Source organism: Hyperoodon ampullatus, assembly GCF_949752795.1.
Source record: "Hyperoodon ampullatus genome assembly, chromosome: 6".
Lineage (NCBI taxonomy): Eukaryota > Metazoa > Chordata > Mammalia > Artiodactyla > Ziphiidae > Hyperoodon > Hyperoodon ampullatus.
Genome location: NC_136919.1, coordinates 45,451,225 through 45,464,996, shown reverse-complemented (window position 1 = coordinate 45,464,996; position 13,772 = coordinate 45,451,225). Strand labels below are relative to the sequence as shown.

The 13,772-nt window shown below is 53.2% G+C and overlaps 2 protein-coding genes across 4 annotated transcripts; both read right to left on the bottom strand.

The window, feature by feature from the left end:
- Positions 1–4,023: 4,023 nt before the first annotated feature.
- RPP25L (ribonuclease P/MRP subunit p25 like) lies at positions 4,024–5,678 on the bottom strand. 2 transcript variants are annotated; one of them, XM_079706261.1, is made up of 2 exons: positions 5,657–5,678; positions 4,024–4,844 (listed from the first exon to the last, which is right to left on the bottom strand). In XM_079706261.1, exon 2 carries the CDS (start codon positions 4,809–4,811, stop codon positions 4,320–4,322), a length of 492 nt encoding a protein of 163 aa, XP_079562387.1. In that variant the 5' UTR covers positions 4,812–4,844; positions 5,657–5,678; the 3' UTR covers positions 4,024–4,319. The 2 variants fall into 2 exon arrangements, with proteins under 2 accessions (XP_079562387.1, XP_079562388.1); XM_079706262.1 differs by lacking the exon at positions 5,657–5,678 and adding an exon at positions 5,230–5,358.
- Positions 5,679–7,199: 1,521 nt separating this feature from the next.
- On the bottom strand, positions 7,200–13,516 carry DCTN3 (dynactin subunit 3). Of its 2 annotated transcripts, XM_079706929.1 has the most exons (7): positions 13,409–13,516; positions 12,097–12,181; positions 11,329–11,415; positions 9,403–9,486; positions 8,380–8,438; positions 7,717–7,776; positions 7,200–7,526 (listed from the first exon to the last, which is right to left on the bottom strand). In XM_079706929.1, exons 1-7 carry the CDS (start codon positions 13,502–13,504, stop codon positions 7,437–7,439), a joined length of 561 nt encoding a protein of 186 aa, XP_079563055.1. In that variant the 5' UTR covers positions 13,505–13,516; the 3' UTR covers positions 7,200–7,436. The 2 variants fall into 2 exon arrangements, with proteins under 2 accessions (XP_079563055.1, XP_079563056.1); XM_079706930.1 differs by lacking the exon at positions 11,329–11,415.
- Between the last annotated feature and the right edge of the window lie 256 nt (positions 13,517–13,772).

Below are 13,772 nucleotides of genomic sequence, written 5' to 3'. Positions count from 1 at the left end.
ATATGGGAGGTATATAACTCCTCGTCATATTGTTCTGAAGGCCCCATTTCAAGGGGACTCGCTGTACGTGCCACCTCCAAGGCAGGTAGTGAGAATGCTCAGCACATTCTATCCTGGCTGCTCCCCGCCTCCTCCACACACTGTCCTCCCCAGCCTCTTAATTCCTCAACCTCATCTTCAGTGACTTTCCCTCCAGGCCACCCAACTATCTACTCTCATGCCCACTAGTAAGTCCTGTCAGCTCCTAAAACTCTCAAATTCACTGACTCCATTTCATTCTTCAGCTACTGTTATGTGTTGAATTGCGTCCCTCCATAAAAATATATTGAAGTCCTAAGCCCTAGTACCTCAGAATGTAACCCTATCTGAAAATAGGATCTTTACAGAGGTAAGCAAGTTAAAATGAGGTCATTGGGATGGCCCCTAATCCAGTATGACCAGCATCCTTATAAAAAGGAGAAATTTGGACACAGAAACAGACACAAAGGGAAGACAGTGTGAAGATGGATGACTGGAGTAATGCATCCAAAAGCCAAGAAGGCCAAAGGCTGCTGGCAAACCAGAAGCTAGGAAGTCAAGGAAAGATTCCCCTGCAGGTTTCAGAGGGAAATGGCTCTGACACCTTGATTTTGGACTTCTAGTCTCCAAAACTGTGAGGCAGTACAGTTCTGTTGTTCTAAGCCACCCAGTTGGTGGTACTTTGTTATGGGAGCCCTAGACACTGGTACAGCTATGATACCCTAACCCAGTTCTCTCATCGACTCCACCTCACCCCACCCCACCCATTTTCATGGGGTCTAGGCCACTGACCCCTGCCCCTCTCTATCTTCACTTCTTTCCTGACCCAGTTTGGATTCCTTGGGCCTTCACCACATACACTTTCTTGCTAGTCTCCTCACTATTCTTCCATCATTTCTGCCTGTCTTGACCTAGTCTAGAAGAATGCAACAGTGCTTCCTCTGAGTCTTCACTTGTCCTGTGGGTGCTGCTGGAGCACACACACCCTGACTGATATTACAAGTTCATGGTCATCAGCCTCAACTGGGCTTTTAGCCCTGACTGGTCATCCTCCTGTACCTCCCTGGGTATCTTTCCCAATTGCAACACCAGCCTCCTTGCTCTACTCTCAGCAGCAGAGCTGGACTCTTGCTTCAAGAGATTAAAAGCCTTCTGAACTCTGAATTCTCTTATGTCCCACCTTGACCTCTTCACCCATCTGCATGCATAGCCATCCTCAACTCCTTCCCTCCTATTCCAGGGAGTCTGCTCTCCTCTTCCCTTTGTGATGGCCATACCTCCATGCTCCAAGGCCCACTCCCTTTCATCTCCCCCAGGAGCCTCACTCTGGGTTAGCCACAGTGTCCTGCACCTTTAATCCCTTTCCCTATTGGCTTCGCCCATCAGCCTACAAACAAGTCTTTGCTAATTCATTAAACAAATAAATAAAAGTCTCTCTGTATCCCACAGTCACCTCTCCCCTCCCATCACAATAGTTTCTTGAAAAAGCTATCTGCACTTCCTTACCTTTTGTGCCCTTACCTTTTCTAAGAGATTATGGAGGAAGAAGCCATACTACAGTGAATTAAGGAGAAAGTGGAAAGTAAAGAAACTGAATCGGCAATTATACGTTAACTCTTATGCTCCCTCCCTCCTAAGCTTGGTCAGGCTTTCTGACTCTAAAGGCCTCACCTCTCTCTGGCTCCCCCCCCTGCAATTCCTCCTGTAGGCCCCAACTAGGCCCTGTAGAGGTCAAGCAGAGAAAAGGCCCCAGAACCTAGCCATCTCTCCCTCAGCCTGTGTCCTATCTCCTGATTCTCTGAACTGCAGATCCTGTTCTTCCCAAGGGATTTTGACCCCAGCTCAGTTTCCCTCCACACTACCCCTGCCATCACCCTGGAGACCCCAGGTGGTGCCTTAATGATGAGCTGCCCAATTGGGAGCCCATCCTAGGACTCCCAGAGCTTGTGATGCCACCTTACTGAATCATTCCCTCAACACAGGTCACTATGCTTATTCCATTGATCATTCCACCTGGCCACAGCAGGCTAGGTCAGGATGGGATGCTGAGCCAAAGATCAATAGCCTGCAAGAAGCCAATGATACCCAGAGAGTTGTTGATGGTAGAAGACACTCAAGTGGAGACGCTCAGCGAAAAGGCACTATGCAGAAGCTGGGTGGGAAGAAAAACCCTGAATTAGCCACAAAGAGAATGGAGAGAAGTCACACAGTTGCTGGCAGCAAGACACCGAAGTCATGACCACAGCCTCAAGGAGTGTGTTAGATGCTTCATGATCCTCTGCAGTTGAGAGGCCCAGCTGGGCAGCTGCTGAGAGGGTTTCCTGTCTCTCCTAACATCCCCTGAATCTCCATCACCCACCCCTCCACTCTGGGCAACTTACCTCAGAAAGCAAAAGATGCAGTGTTCAAAGTTTTGACCACAGCCTGCTGGCCCTGTGGTCCCCTCAGCCCTGCTCTAAGCCCCTACTGGCCCTATCCCCTCAGCCTATCACTTCAACACTCAAACTGCTGTGCCCACCCTGCCACATGGGCCCAGAAGAGCCCGAACTTTGTGCTTTCCTGGTGACTGGACACCCAGGCTACTGGACACAGTGGAGAAGACCTTAAAATCCAGTGGGAGACCCAATTCACTCAACTCTTCACTGAGTCTACTACTGCCCACAATCCTGTTCCGGTTCCTGTACCCCACTGGCTACCACTGCAATCTTCACCGCTCTCCTCAGGCCCCTGACCTGACCATGGTGAACCTGAGAGTCTATGGCCAAGATGAGACAGAAAAGGAACAGCAAGGGGTAAAAAGGAAAGGATGAGACAGGAAGGGAAAATGTGGGACTGAGGTTATGTTTTTAAGGAAAAGGCATATTTGTAAGCTGAGTCATTAATAATGAGAGCAATTAACATTTACAGTCATCCCTCAGTATCCTGAGGGAATTGGTTCCAGGAGCCCCCATGGATTTTTTTTTTTTTTAACCAAAATGTTTAAGTTCCTTATATGAAATGATGTAGTACAGTCAGCCCTCTGTATCCACGAGTTCTGCATCAACAGATATGGAGGGCTGAGTGTATACAGGCCCAGGTGGTATCTAAGAATCATATGTATATTCCTACATTTAATCCTCATAACAAGCCTATGAGGTAAGCACTATATCTTGTTTCATGGATGAGAACACTAAGGCACAGAGCAGTAACTTGCCCAAGGTCACATAGCAGTAACTTGTTAGTAAGTGGCAGAACCAGGATTCAAATCCAGGCAGCCTGGTGCCCAAGACCACGATTTTAACCACTAAACGATAATACAGGCATACTTCAGAGATATTTTGGGTTCAGTTCCAGACCACCTCAATAAAATGAAGATCTCAATAAAGCGAGTCACATGAATTTTTTGGTTTCCCAGTGCTTACAAAAGTTATGTTTACACTACACTGTAGTCTATTAAGAGTGCGGTAGCATTATGTCTAAAAAAACAATGTACGTACCTCAACTTAGAAATATTTTATTGCTAGAAAATGCAAACCATCATCTGAGCCTTCAGTGCGTTACAGTAGTAACATCAAAGATCATTGATCATAGGTCACTATAACAAATATAATAATGAAAAATTCTGAAATATTGTGAGAATTACTGAAATGTGACAGAGATACGAAATGAGCAAACACTGCTGGAAAAATGGCACTGACAGACTTGTTCAATGCAGGCTTGCCACAAACATTCACTTTGTAAAATATGCAGCATCTGCAATGTGCAATAAAATGAGGTATATGCTGCAGATGGAGAAAAATGTCTGACCTGGCAGAGTCCTTAAACCAGCCCAAAACAGGAAGCAGACAGCCACCCAGGGGTCTAGACCCAGTCAGGTTACTGCTTGAGGCTTCTTATCGACTCTAGATCCTGCCAGCACCAACCTGAGCTTACCCTTCCTGTCTCTAGCCTGTGAGCTCCTGGGGGTCAAGGGCAGGGACTCCCACTCCCTTAATCCCACCTCCACACAGCAGGCCAAGCAGAGGCTCATCAGACGAATGGGCAGAACCTTTATTTCCTAACCCACTCCTTGGACCTCTGTCAGAAGGTAGATCAGAGGCACTGTAGGTAGAAGGCAATCCAGAACCCGGCAGAGACTCCACACCTGTCACTCTTCATAGCAGTCCCTTTCCACAAGCCAGAGGGAAGTGGAAGCAGGACAGGGAGGCCCACTTCTGTAGACTCAAGTCTTGTTGGGGGTGTTGAGCAGTTACAGAGGCTTCTCAAAGAAGGCCCAGCCATCCTAGACATTCAGGCCTGGCGAACAGCTTGCCGGCAGGTCTTCAAAACCGGGTGTCTCGAGCCCTTCTTCGGGGTCGGGGGCCAGAGCTGGAGGTAGGTGTGGGGCCCAAGCCAGGGGGTGCCCCTGGGGGCTGGTAGCCACACTCATTGGGGTCCAGTGGATCTCGGCTGAGCAGTACCCATACCGCAGGCACATGGCGGCGTACCGTGAGGGGATCTAGGCCTGCGTCGGGTGAGGTTGGCACCCAGCTGTCCTCGGTCTGCAGGAAGCGCAGCTTGGTAAGCTGGTGCAGGCCTGGTACCCGCCGCTTGACAATCTCAGCACAGCTGACAGCCTTGCCTGCAGCCCGGCCAGAACCTGAGAACACCACATGCCGAGCACTGCCGCCCTCCAACCGCCCCAGCACCAGGCCCAGCAGGTTGCGGATTTTGCTGCCATCTCGGACCCGCATCTCCAGGGTATCAGGCGGTAGCTGGGGCATCGGGGAAGGTGCTGGGAGTTCCACAGAGCCAGCCTTCCGGTAGTGCTCCATCCGGCTGCTGTCGTGTCTGAATCTTGCTGCCCACTGCAGGGAAGTGTCAGAGGAATGCTAGGCAGGGTGCCCTGGGCCAACCCCCACCCCCCACCCCCCACCCCGGCTCTCTAGGACGTGGGCCCACTCCTCATCCCAGATTTCCCAGAAACAGGACCATATGCCCTCATCCCCAGGACAGGGGGCCACGCCTGCCTCACCCTGGGAGGGGGCTGTACCCCATTCCTCTGGACAGGGCCATAACCCTCTCCCGACCCCGGAGTCCCTGAGACAGGACCAAATTCCCCAAACGCTGGCCAAGCCCCCTCATCCCAAGCTCCCTAGCACTGGGAATGAACTTCCCTCATCTGGGGCTCCTGGGGACAGGGCCCGGGCCCTCACCCAAGACTCCCTGAGAACAAGGCTGAGTGCTCCTCACCCTGGGCTCTCCAAGCGGTGACAGGGACAAGGCCCCTCACTTCGTGCCCCCAGAGGACAGGGCCAAGCCCCTACGCCACAAGCTCGCCGACACAGAGCCAAGAGCCCTCATCCAAAAGCTCCTCAAAAACAGAAGTGACCCCTCCCCCACTCCGGGACCCTTAGGACAGGGCCGAGCACCCCTCACCCGGAGATTCCGAGGGTCGATCCCCCCAACCCAGGTCACTCAGACACTCGGGAACAGGGGCTTGACGCCGAGGGCTGCTAGAGCTAACCCTGGCATCCAGTTCGCCGGCGGCCGGGCTCGGCGGTCCCCACCGCCACGGGCCGCCCTCAGTGCCCGGCAGGCCGCAGCGGCCCAGCAGCCGACCTCCCCTCTCCTCCCCGTACCTCCAGGAGCCCCCACCCCACTGGGCTCCTGCTCTCACCACCGCGGCCGAACACTCCTCAAGCTCGATCCGAAGCCAAGATGGCGCCACCCGGGAGCGCGCCGAGGCCGCGAGGCCGCGCACGCCGGACGGGGCGGGGCCTGGGGGGCGGGGACCCCGGCGCCTCCGCCCGCAAACCGAGAGGTGGGGGGACGCCGGAGAGTGAGCTGGGCCAGGAGGCGGAGCACTTGGGCTGTCTCAGCTGTTCAGCCCCGGGCAAGGAGCACTCCTATTGGGCCGGAGAGAGCCCTGCGGAGGAGAGGAGCGGCCGTCAGAGGAGTCCCGCGTCCTAAGGATGCGGAGGATTTGGCCCTTAGAAGATGACAGGGCGGGCGTTACCCTTTGAGCACACCGAAGCAGCAAAGGCGGAGCAGCGGCTTTCACTTTGGACAAGAGCAAGAGGTGCCGTTTGAAGTGGCCGCTGCTGCGGGGGCGAGAGCCTTGGCCAGCGAGTTCTGAGCTTGGACCTCACCCCGTGGGCACTGGCGAACCACGGGGGGGTTTTCATCAGGCGCAAGTCAAACCAGCTCGTGTGCACAGCGCACTGTGGCTGCAGCACGGGCGGGGGCGGGCCGCAACCGCTGGTGACTCCTGCCCGCAAAGTCCCGGGGGCATGTCCACGGAGATTTGTACGTTGCTCCGCGTATAATAAGCGCTCAAATATTTGTTATAAATCATTTGTTGAAAGAATGAACCAGAGAAACGGCAGTGGAAATGGGGAAAAGCAGATTAAGTTGGAAGATACCAGGAGGTAGATTTGACGACTGTTCGGACGAAGAAGGAGGGAGGAGTCTAGGATGTCTCCCAGTTTCAGACGTGCTGTATTTGAGATGCCAGTGAGACCGTGCTGGTGGGCTGGTGGGCAGGCCAGATGGAAAGGGGCCTGGAGCCACAGAAGTCCCTGAGACCACAAGGGGGCAGCAAACATTTGTGGAGTGAGGGACCATCAGTTTCTCTGCCCTTTAACATGCTCTCCTTTCCAGCCGTACCACCGCCCCCCACGGCCCACCCCCCAAAAGCCCCCTGCATCCAAACCTCTTTTAGTCTCCCCTTCTCGGCTAATAGAACCAAGTAGGCTCCCAAGAGAGAAACTTAAAGGCTCCCCTCTGCATTTGCACATGCTGCTCCCTTGGCTCTCAAAACCCTGCATGTCACCCTCCAGGGCTGCTTCCCACATTCCTTTTTCTTCTGTGCCCCCAAAGAACCCTGGTGCCACCTGTCCCTCCCCTTCTCCTTGACTGTCTCCTCAGCTAGCCTGTACAGGGCAGGAATCAGGTGGACCCTACCTGTGTCCTCCCCACCTGGTATGGCATCTGACATTTAGAGTGTACTTGGTCAATGTGGAATAAATGGATACATAAACGAATGTTCCACTCCCATCAAGCAAATGAGAGCATTCATCCTGAGAGCTCTACCTCTCCCGGAAAGCCAGACTAGGACGAGTATAGCTCTCAGTCCAACTAGTAGGAAGGCCAACAACTCTGGCCTATCAACCTCATGCCCACCACCATACCCACACAACACCGGGAAGCTAACACACACCTCCAGTAATCTGTACAGTTTATTGTCTTTGGAACAGGACACTGATGAGGGGAGGGGGTGCAAATAGCAAATCTCAAGTAGCCAGACCTCTGACCCCAGAGCCCCACCTGAGTGCAGACAGGTAGGCTGTGAATCCAATAAATACAGAGCTGCCTCTGCTCTGTCCTGTTACAAGGGCAGGTTGGCACAGGGCCTGGAGCCTGGCTGCCCTGGCCCACCCTAGGATGGGAAGCAGCCATCACTCCTCTGCTGGCTTCACTTGCTTGGCAGCCTCTAACTGGCAAAGTAGCTCATCCCACTGCACGAACTGCTTGGAGAGAAGCATTGTCTGGTCGCAGGTCAAGGTGAGAACAGACATCTGAGCGAGGGAGTGGAGAGGTTTGCATCTGCCTAAAGTGTCGGGGAGCAGGGGGATAGGCAGGCTGGGTGGGACGGGATGAGAGACAGAGCTAGAAATGGATAAAAGGACAGGGCTCCGGACAGCACTCCTCAGGGGCCTGGCTGAGCAGAAAGGATACAGTCTTGTTGTATTCCTCCAGGAGAGCCTTGGACTCCTCAGTGATCTCCACACACTGGTCCTGTGGAGCCAAGGTGTGGCAGAGAAAGTTGGACAAAGCCCCCGCTTCCCACTGCCCACCTCATCAGGGACCCTCGCTCCCCACAGAGCCTAGAAAAGGTAATGTTTAACCCCAGTGCCAAAAGGAGAAAATTTCTAAAGAGGCACTTTCAGGCTCCAGTATGGGTAGCCTAACTGCAGTCCTAAGGCTGATAGAAGGGGGGGTGAACCACACATTTAAGCAAATATTCCTGCTAGAATATGCCTCCCTCCCTGTCCCCTATTTCTGAACCCTCTTTGACCTTTACGCTAGGGCCTGGGAATAGTGAAAAAACAGCTCTTCCACCATAGTTAAGGACACATCATCCCCAGGAATTCATGGGTACCTCCCAACATCAATCTTCTGATACCTCCGGTAGCCCTACTCTGGGAGGCAGGAGACCTGGATGTGACCGTAGGCAAATCCCTTCCCTTCTGGAAGGCAGATGGAAGACAAAGGATAAACCCTAAATTCCCCCTGAAGCTGACATCAGGGAAGCCTGAGGCTGCTTCTCCAGGAGGCAGGGGTGGGGACTAGGAGCCTCACCACCTCTACTTTCCCTTCCAGTCCTCTCCCCTCCCATACCTGCTGCTGGATGTGGATCTGGGCCAAGCGCTGCAGGCGGGCGGCATGCTCAGGAACGGCTGTAAAACACAACGCACACTGCCTAGTGATGCTTGTGCCTTCCCCCGGGACTGCTCAATAGTCTATTAGGTCTTCGGTAGGATTAGAGTATTGAGTGGAGAAGCTAAACAAACGCCAGCTTCATCGACCACTGCTTCTGGAGGTGGTGGTGGGACTCCCTGCCCACCCCAGTCTTACTCTAGGACCCAAAGGGGAGGGGAAGATGCAGGCCCCTAGAAGAAGACAAAACCTTGGGGTTCCCAGAGTTGCCCAAACACCCACCCCAGGGCTGTGAGCAGGGCCAAGTAGAGGAAGCTTTGATTATCATGGGATCTGTTCCTTTGCTCTCAGCCCAGCGGGACCAGGTCTGCCGGGCCTATAGGGAACAGGGAGCCTGCAGGTGGGCTGAGGATGAATGCCAGGTCCCTAAGCTGGCCACCTGGAATCCAACACCCAGAGCCTCAGCCACCATGCTGGGCCCACAGCTTACGGGTGTCAGATGCTCAGCAGGAAGCTGATCAGGGGTAGGGAGGGGGAGCTGGGAAAAATACCTCTAGAGACAGACAAGATGGCTATCTGGATTCAATTAAAGTCACGGTCTGCTTGTCAAAACCCAGGCCTAGGGACTGCACTAGGCAGTGCGGCAGGAAGAATTCACACCCATTGACACACCTGGCAGGGACTCTTACAGTAAAATCTGGGCCCTGCAGCACCCTGAAGGACAGCTGCTGAGGGGTGGGGTAGGAGACAGAAGGAATCCCAGAGTTGGAGGCCGCTGGCCTTACGTGAGTGTCCTTAGTGCCAAACTGCCTGACATTCTGAAGCTGAGCTCTCTGCCCTGGAAATTTTAATCCCAGTGCAGGTGTCCGGTACCCCCAGGGTGAGATAAAGACAAGGAGCAGAGCCGGCCTGAGCCCAGGGAAGTCCTGCCCATCCACCCACCTCCCCAAGTAGAGTAGTGGAGCTGCAGCCCCAGAGAGGTACCTTTGATATGACTGCTGTCCAGCATGGGCACCAAAGCCTCCACCTGCTCCAGAAGCGCAACCTGGGAGAGGATAAACTGCTCCTCTGAGGCATAAACAGACAAGGCAGTGGCAGTGAGGCGAGCCTGGGCACGGCCACTCCCGTGCGAGGGGCCGATGAGATGGCTGAGCTTGGGGCAGCTAGTCTGCCCACTGCCCCCTTCTCTATGTGCACATTCCCCCAATCTGGCTCCACCTCTCTTGGATGCCTCTGGTCTGACCTATCTTGAGCCCAAGGAGCCTCTAAGTTCCTCCAAATCCTACCTTTCTCCAAGTTTTAACTCTGAGGCCCCTTCCTCTAGCCTCCTATCAACAAACTCAGAGCCCCTCCTAGGCCACAGGAAACAAAGTACTTCAGACTTGGGTCCCCACATGCAAGGGCTCCTGGGAAGGTCTGAAAGAGGAGGCGTGGAAAACTACCAGGCAGGTTCTGCTCAGTGGATCTGAGAGGCACAGACAATTACAAGTTCCTGGAGAGCTGGGACAGTAACAGGACAGTCCAGTGAGGAAAGCAGGACTGGGATGACCCTGTGTACATTGGGTTTCAGTGGCTGCAGAGTGGGAAGGGCATTCAGGAAGAGAGGACTGTTATGTCAAGCATTTGGAGGAAAGAATGCTTGTCAACTAGTAGAGGAAATAGAATTCATTTGGCTGCACTGGAGCAAGGAGAGCACAGGAAACAGCGAGATGGGAGGGTAGATCTGGCAGTCAATAGAAGGCTTGGAATGGCATGCTAAGGAATTAGGAATTTATCCTAATAGGGAGAGAGAGACACACACACTGAGGTTCCAAAGTAAACAAAGTGGCATGTTGGAAATGTGTTTTGGGAAGATGATACTGAACCACATGCAAGAAGGGGAAGACTAGGGTCAAGAAGAGCACTTAGGAGACTGCAACTATTCATGTACAAGGGGATGAACACTGAGGCAGTGGCGACAGGGAGGCACGGAGAGGCTGGACTTAAGAATCAGTGCAGGAGGGACCTCCCCGGTAGCACAGTGGTTAGGATCTGCTTGCCAATTCAGGGGACACGGGTTCGAGCCCTGGTCTGGGAGACCATGCCGCAGAGCAACTAAGCCCGTGCGCCACAACTACTGAGCCCGCATGCCACAACTATTGTAGCCCGTGCGCCTAGAGCCAATGCTCCGCAACAAGAGAAGCCACCGCAACTAGAGAAAGTGCACGCGCAGCAATGAAAACCCAACGCAGCCAAAAATAAATAAATAAATTTAAAAAATAATAATCGGAGCAGGAGAAGACCTCCTGAACTTGGTGTCTAAGCCACAGCAGTGGCTCAGGTATTTTCTGGTTCATCATTGTATACCTCACACCTCTGATAGTCTGGATCACAGTAGATGATCACTTTTGAATGCATGAACAAACACAGGTGCTTGGCAAACCGTACCTCGTGGAGTGGCTAACTAACTGATAAGCAGACATTGCCAAGACAATAGTTCCTGCCTAGAATTCTGAAATTCCAGCGCCTTCTCGCATGAAGAAAGATGTTGAAACTCATGCCTATAACCTCACCTCTCCCAAATGCAATGCTCTCTGCCCCTACCCTTTCCTAGAAGCTCCTATGTCTACTGAGCAGAAGTAAGGAAGGTTCCGAAGGAAAATCCTAGAGGCAAGCCATAGATAGAACACCGGAGTAGCTTCCACTGTGGCTGGCACCATGGTCTGCAGCTGGCTCTGAAGTATACTGTACCCAGTGCCTACTTGAGGACCACAGGACCACCTCCAGCCTCAGTCCAGAACCAGGCCAGGTTCCAGAAAGCAGCCTCCAGGGCTGTATCCAGGAGAGGGCCAGCAGGGAAGCTATCTCTGTGCCCGACATCCCCCACAATCCACATCCCCAGATGCATATGCACATACTGTCCAGCACTACCTGCTAAGATGAACTGCAGCTTAGAGGCATCAGGTATGGCAATGCGGTCAATGTACTCAGGATCCAGGTATTTGATCAGGTCTTCAACTAGAAAAGTAGCAAGATGGAAAATGGAATAAGGTTGGGGAGTGGGGTTCTGTCTTGTGAAGGATATTAGGGGAGGTGTCAGCCTTGGGGAGACCCTTGAGTGAGGAGCTGACACCCTCAGTGTCCACCAGGCCTCCACCAGGTCCCCTATATCCACTTCCCTGTCTCTACCGTCTGATCACCTGCTGGCCAGCCTCAAACTTTAAAACCCTGGGGCCCTCAGCCTTCCCACTGATCTATCCTCAAGGCTGGAAGGCATCTTGCCCCTCAGTGCCACCAAGACATGCCAGAGCTTTATCTGATTTCTAGTTCCTGAACAGGTTGCTAGCTCTGACATAATCAAAAAGGGCTGGTTGAGCCACGGCTGGGGCTCTCAGTGCCTGATTTCTTTCCTGCCTCTGAACCTTGCCTGTGGAAATTCCATACCCCTCGTCCCTCCTTCCCCAAGGGAACCTTTCAGGCAGAGCTCTTATCCCATAACTTAGGACATTGCCATGGGCTTGGGGTTTAACCACAAAGTAGAAAGCACACCCCAATTCACCATTTCATCAGGGCAATGTCTTCACCTGCTATCCCCAAAGGGCAACTCCAGTGACCTACTAGGCTGAAGAGCCTGGGCAGGGAACCAGGAAGCAGAGGCTTGGGAAGGAGAGCAGGTAGACACCTCATGGAAGCACTTACTCTTTTTGTACAGAATCTTCACCCTCTCCCTCTTGCTGGCGATGTTCCCCAAAGCCACCTGCACCTTGACCAGGCCATCGGCCACCTATGGGAGGAGTGGAAGTTAATTCCAAGATTTACCACTTGGCTCAAGTCTTGGAAGAGATAAAGAACGCTAATTCCCTCAGGCTCCCAAACCTCCTTGTCCCAGCTATCGTCCCCTTCTCCAGTATTAAAAGAGATTCAACCCTACCTTCCCAGAATCCTCAGTGTGAAGGGGGAGATAATCATGTACTCCTTGGGGAGTTTCAAGTGTGACTGGGGAGGTAATGAACTACTTTAGAGTTTATGGGGCACTAGCATATACTATCTATTCCCTGATTCCCTCCTCTTGGCTGAACCTACCTAGGCTTTAAGGGTAGAGGATGAGGAATTCCAATATTAAAGGGTTGAATAGAGGGAGAGGCTACGCAAGTGAATGATCTCACACAGGTTTTAGGTTAGAGGGTAAGGAATGACAATATTCAAGGGTCAAATATATGGGGAGGCAAATAAGACTGCATAGAAGCAGCCCGAGAGGTAGGAGGAAAATCAGGAGGATTTGCGTCATAGATGTGAAAGGGAGAGAATGTTCTGAGAAGTCAGTTCTCACATGGGACACAATCTGCTAGTGATAACTAATTCCACAAGAAGTGTACAAACAGACATCATTAGCTCTGAGGCACTCAACTCCAGGGTGTGCCTGACACTCCACCTTCAGTGAAAGGTCTTTCCATAGTTAAAAAGGGGATGGAAGGGAAACTGAGCTGCACAGTTGTCAAAATTCAGTCACTGGTGGGAAGGAGTGCCAGTCCATATCTGAACACTCAGTACCCAATCCCTTCCCCTCCTAATCCTGGCCCTCCCAGACCACACATCTAACCCCCTGGAGCCTTCTTTATCCACCTCCGGTCTACCTCTTTTGGGGTCCTATGGACCTCTCTTTACACAATTCACTTAGCAATTACGCAGGGCTCCACAACGGCCCTTCCGGGCTTCAGCTCTTACTGAAACTCTGATTAGTCAGTTTCTCGAGTGTGTCAGGTCTCCCCAACTACCCCGCGAGGGCAAAGGCGGAGTCTCCACAGTGAGCCCACCTCAGACCCACAGTGCCCTCCGTGGGAATGGACCCCGAGGGCCCGATATGCTCCGGGAGGGCTCGAACCTTTGTTATTTCAAAGGCCGGGCTGCGGGCAACGGGACTCTGGAGCGGTAGCATCCACCTCGAGGACCAGGCCAGTAGACGGCTTTTGCTTTGCCCCAGAGAGGGACCACTGGACCCCAGATAACTCACCTTCCGCGAGCCGCGAGACCCACCCGGCCCGTACACCCAGCGCTCCAGCTCCTCCACACGGGCCTGTAGCCGCTGCAAACCTGTCACAGCCGCCATAGCTCCCGCCGCCCCGCCTCTGCCAGAAACAGCCAGAGGGCGGGACGTCCGTCCAAATACAGAAGGCGGGCCAATCCGAGTGGATGGGCGCCCCTGCATACAGGAAGTGATGCCACGATTCGGCCCTTCGCTGCCGGAAGCGGCAGGCAGGGCCGACGAAAGTTGTCAAAAGCTGTCTTGTAACCTGGGCGACGGCTACCCATCAGGCCCTACCCTAATTTCCAGCCCCTGCTCGTCAAGACAACCTTTGCCTTTATTCCAGGGTACC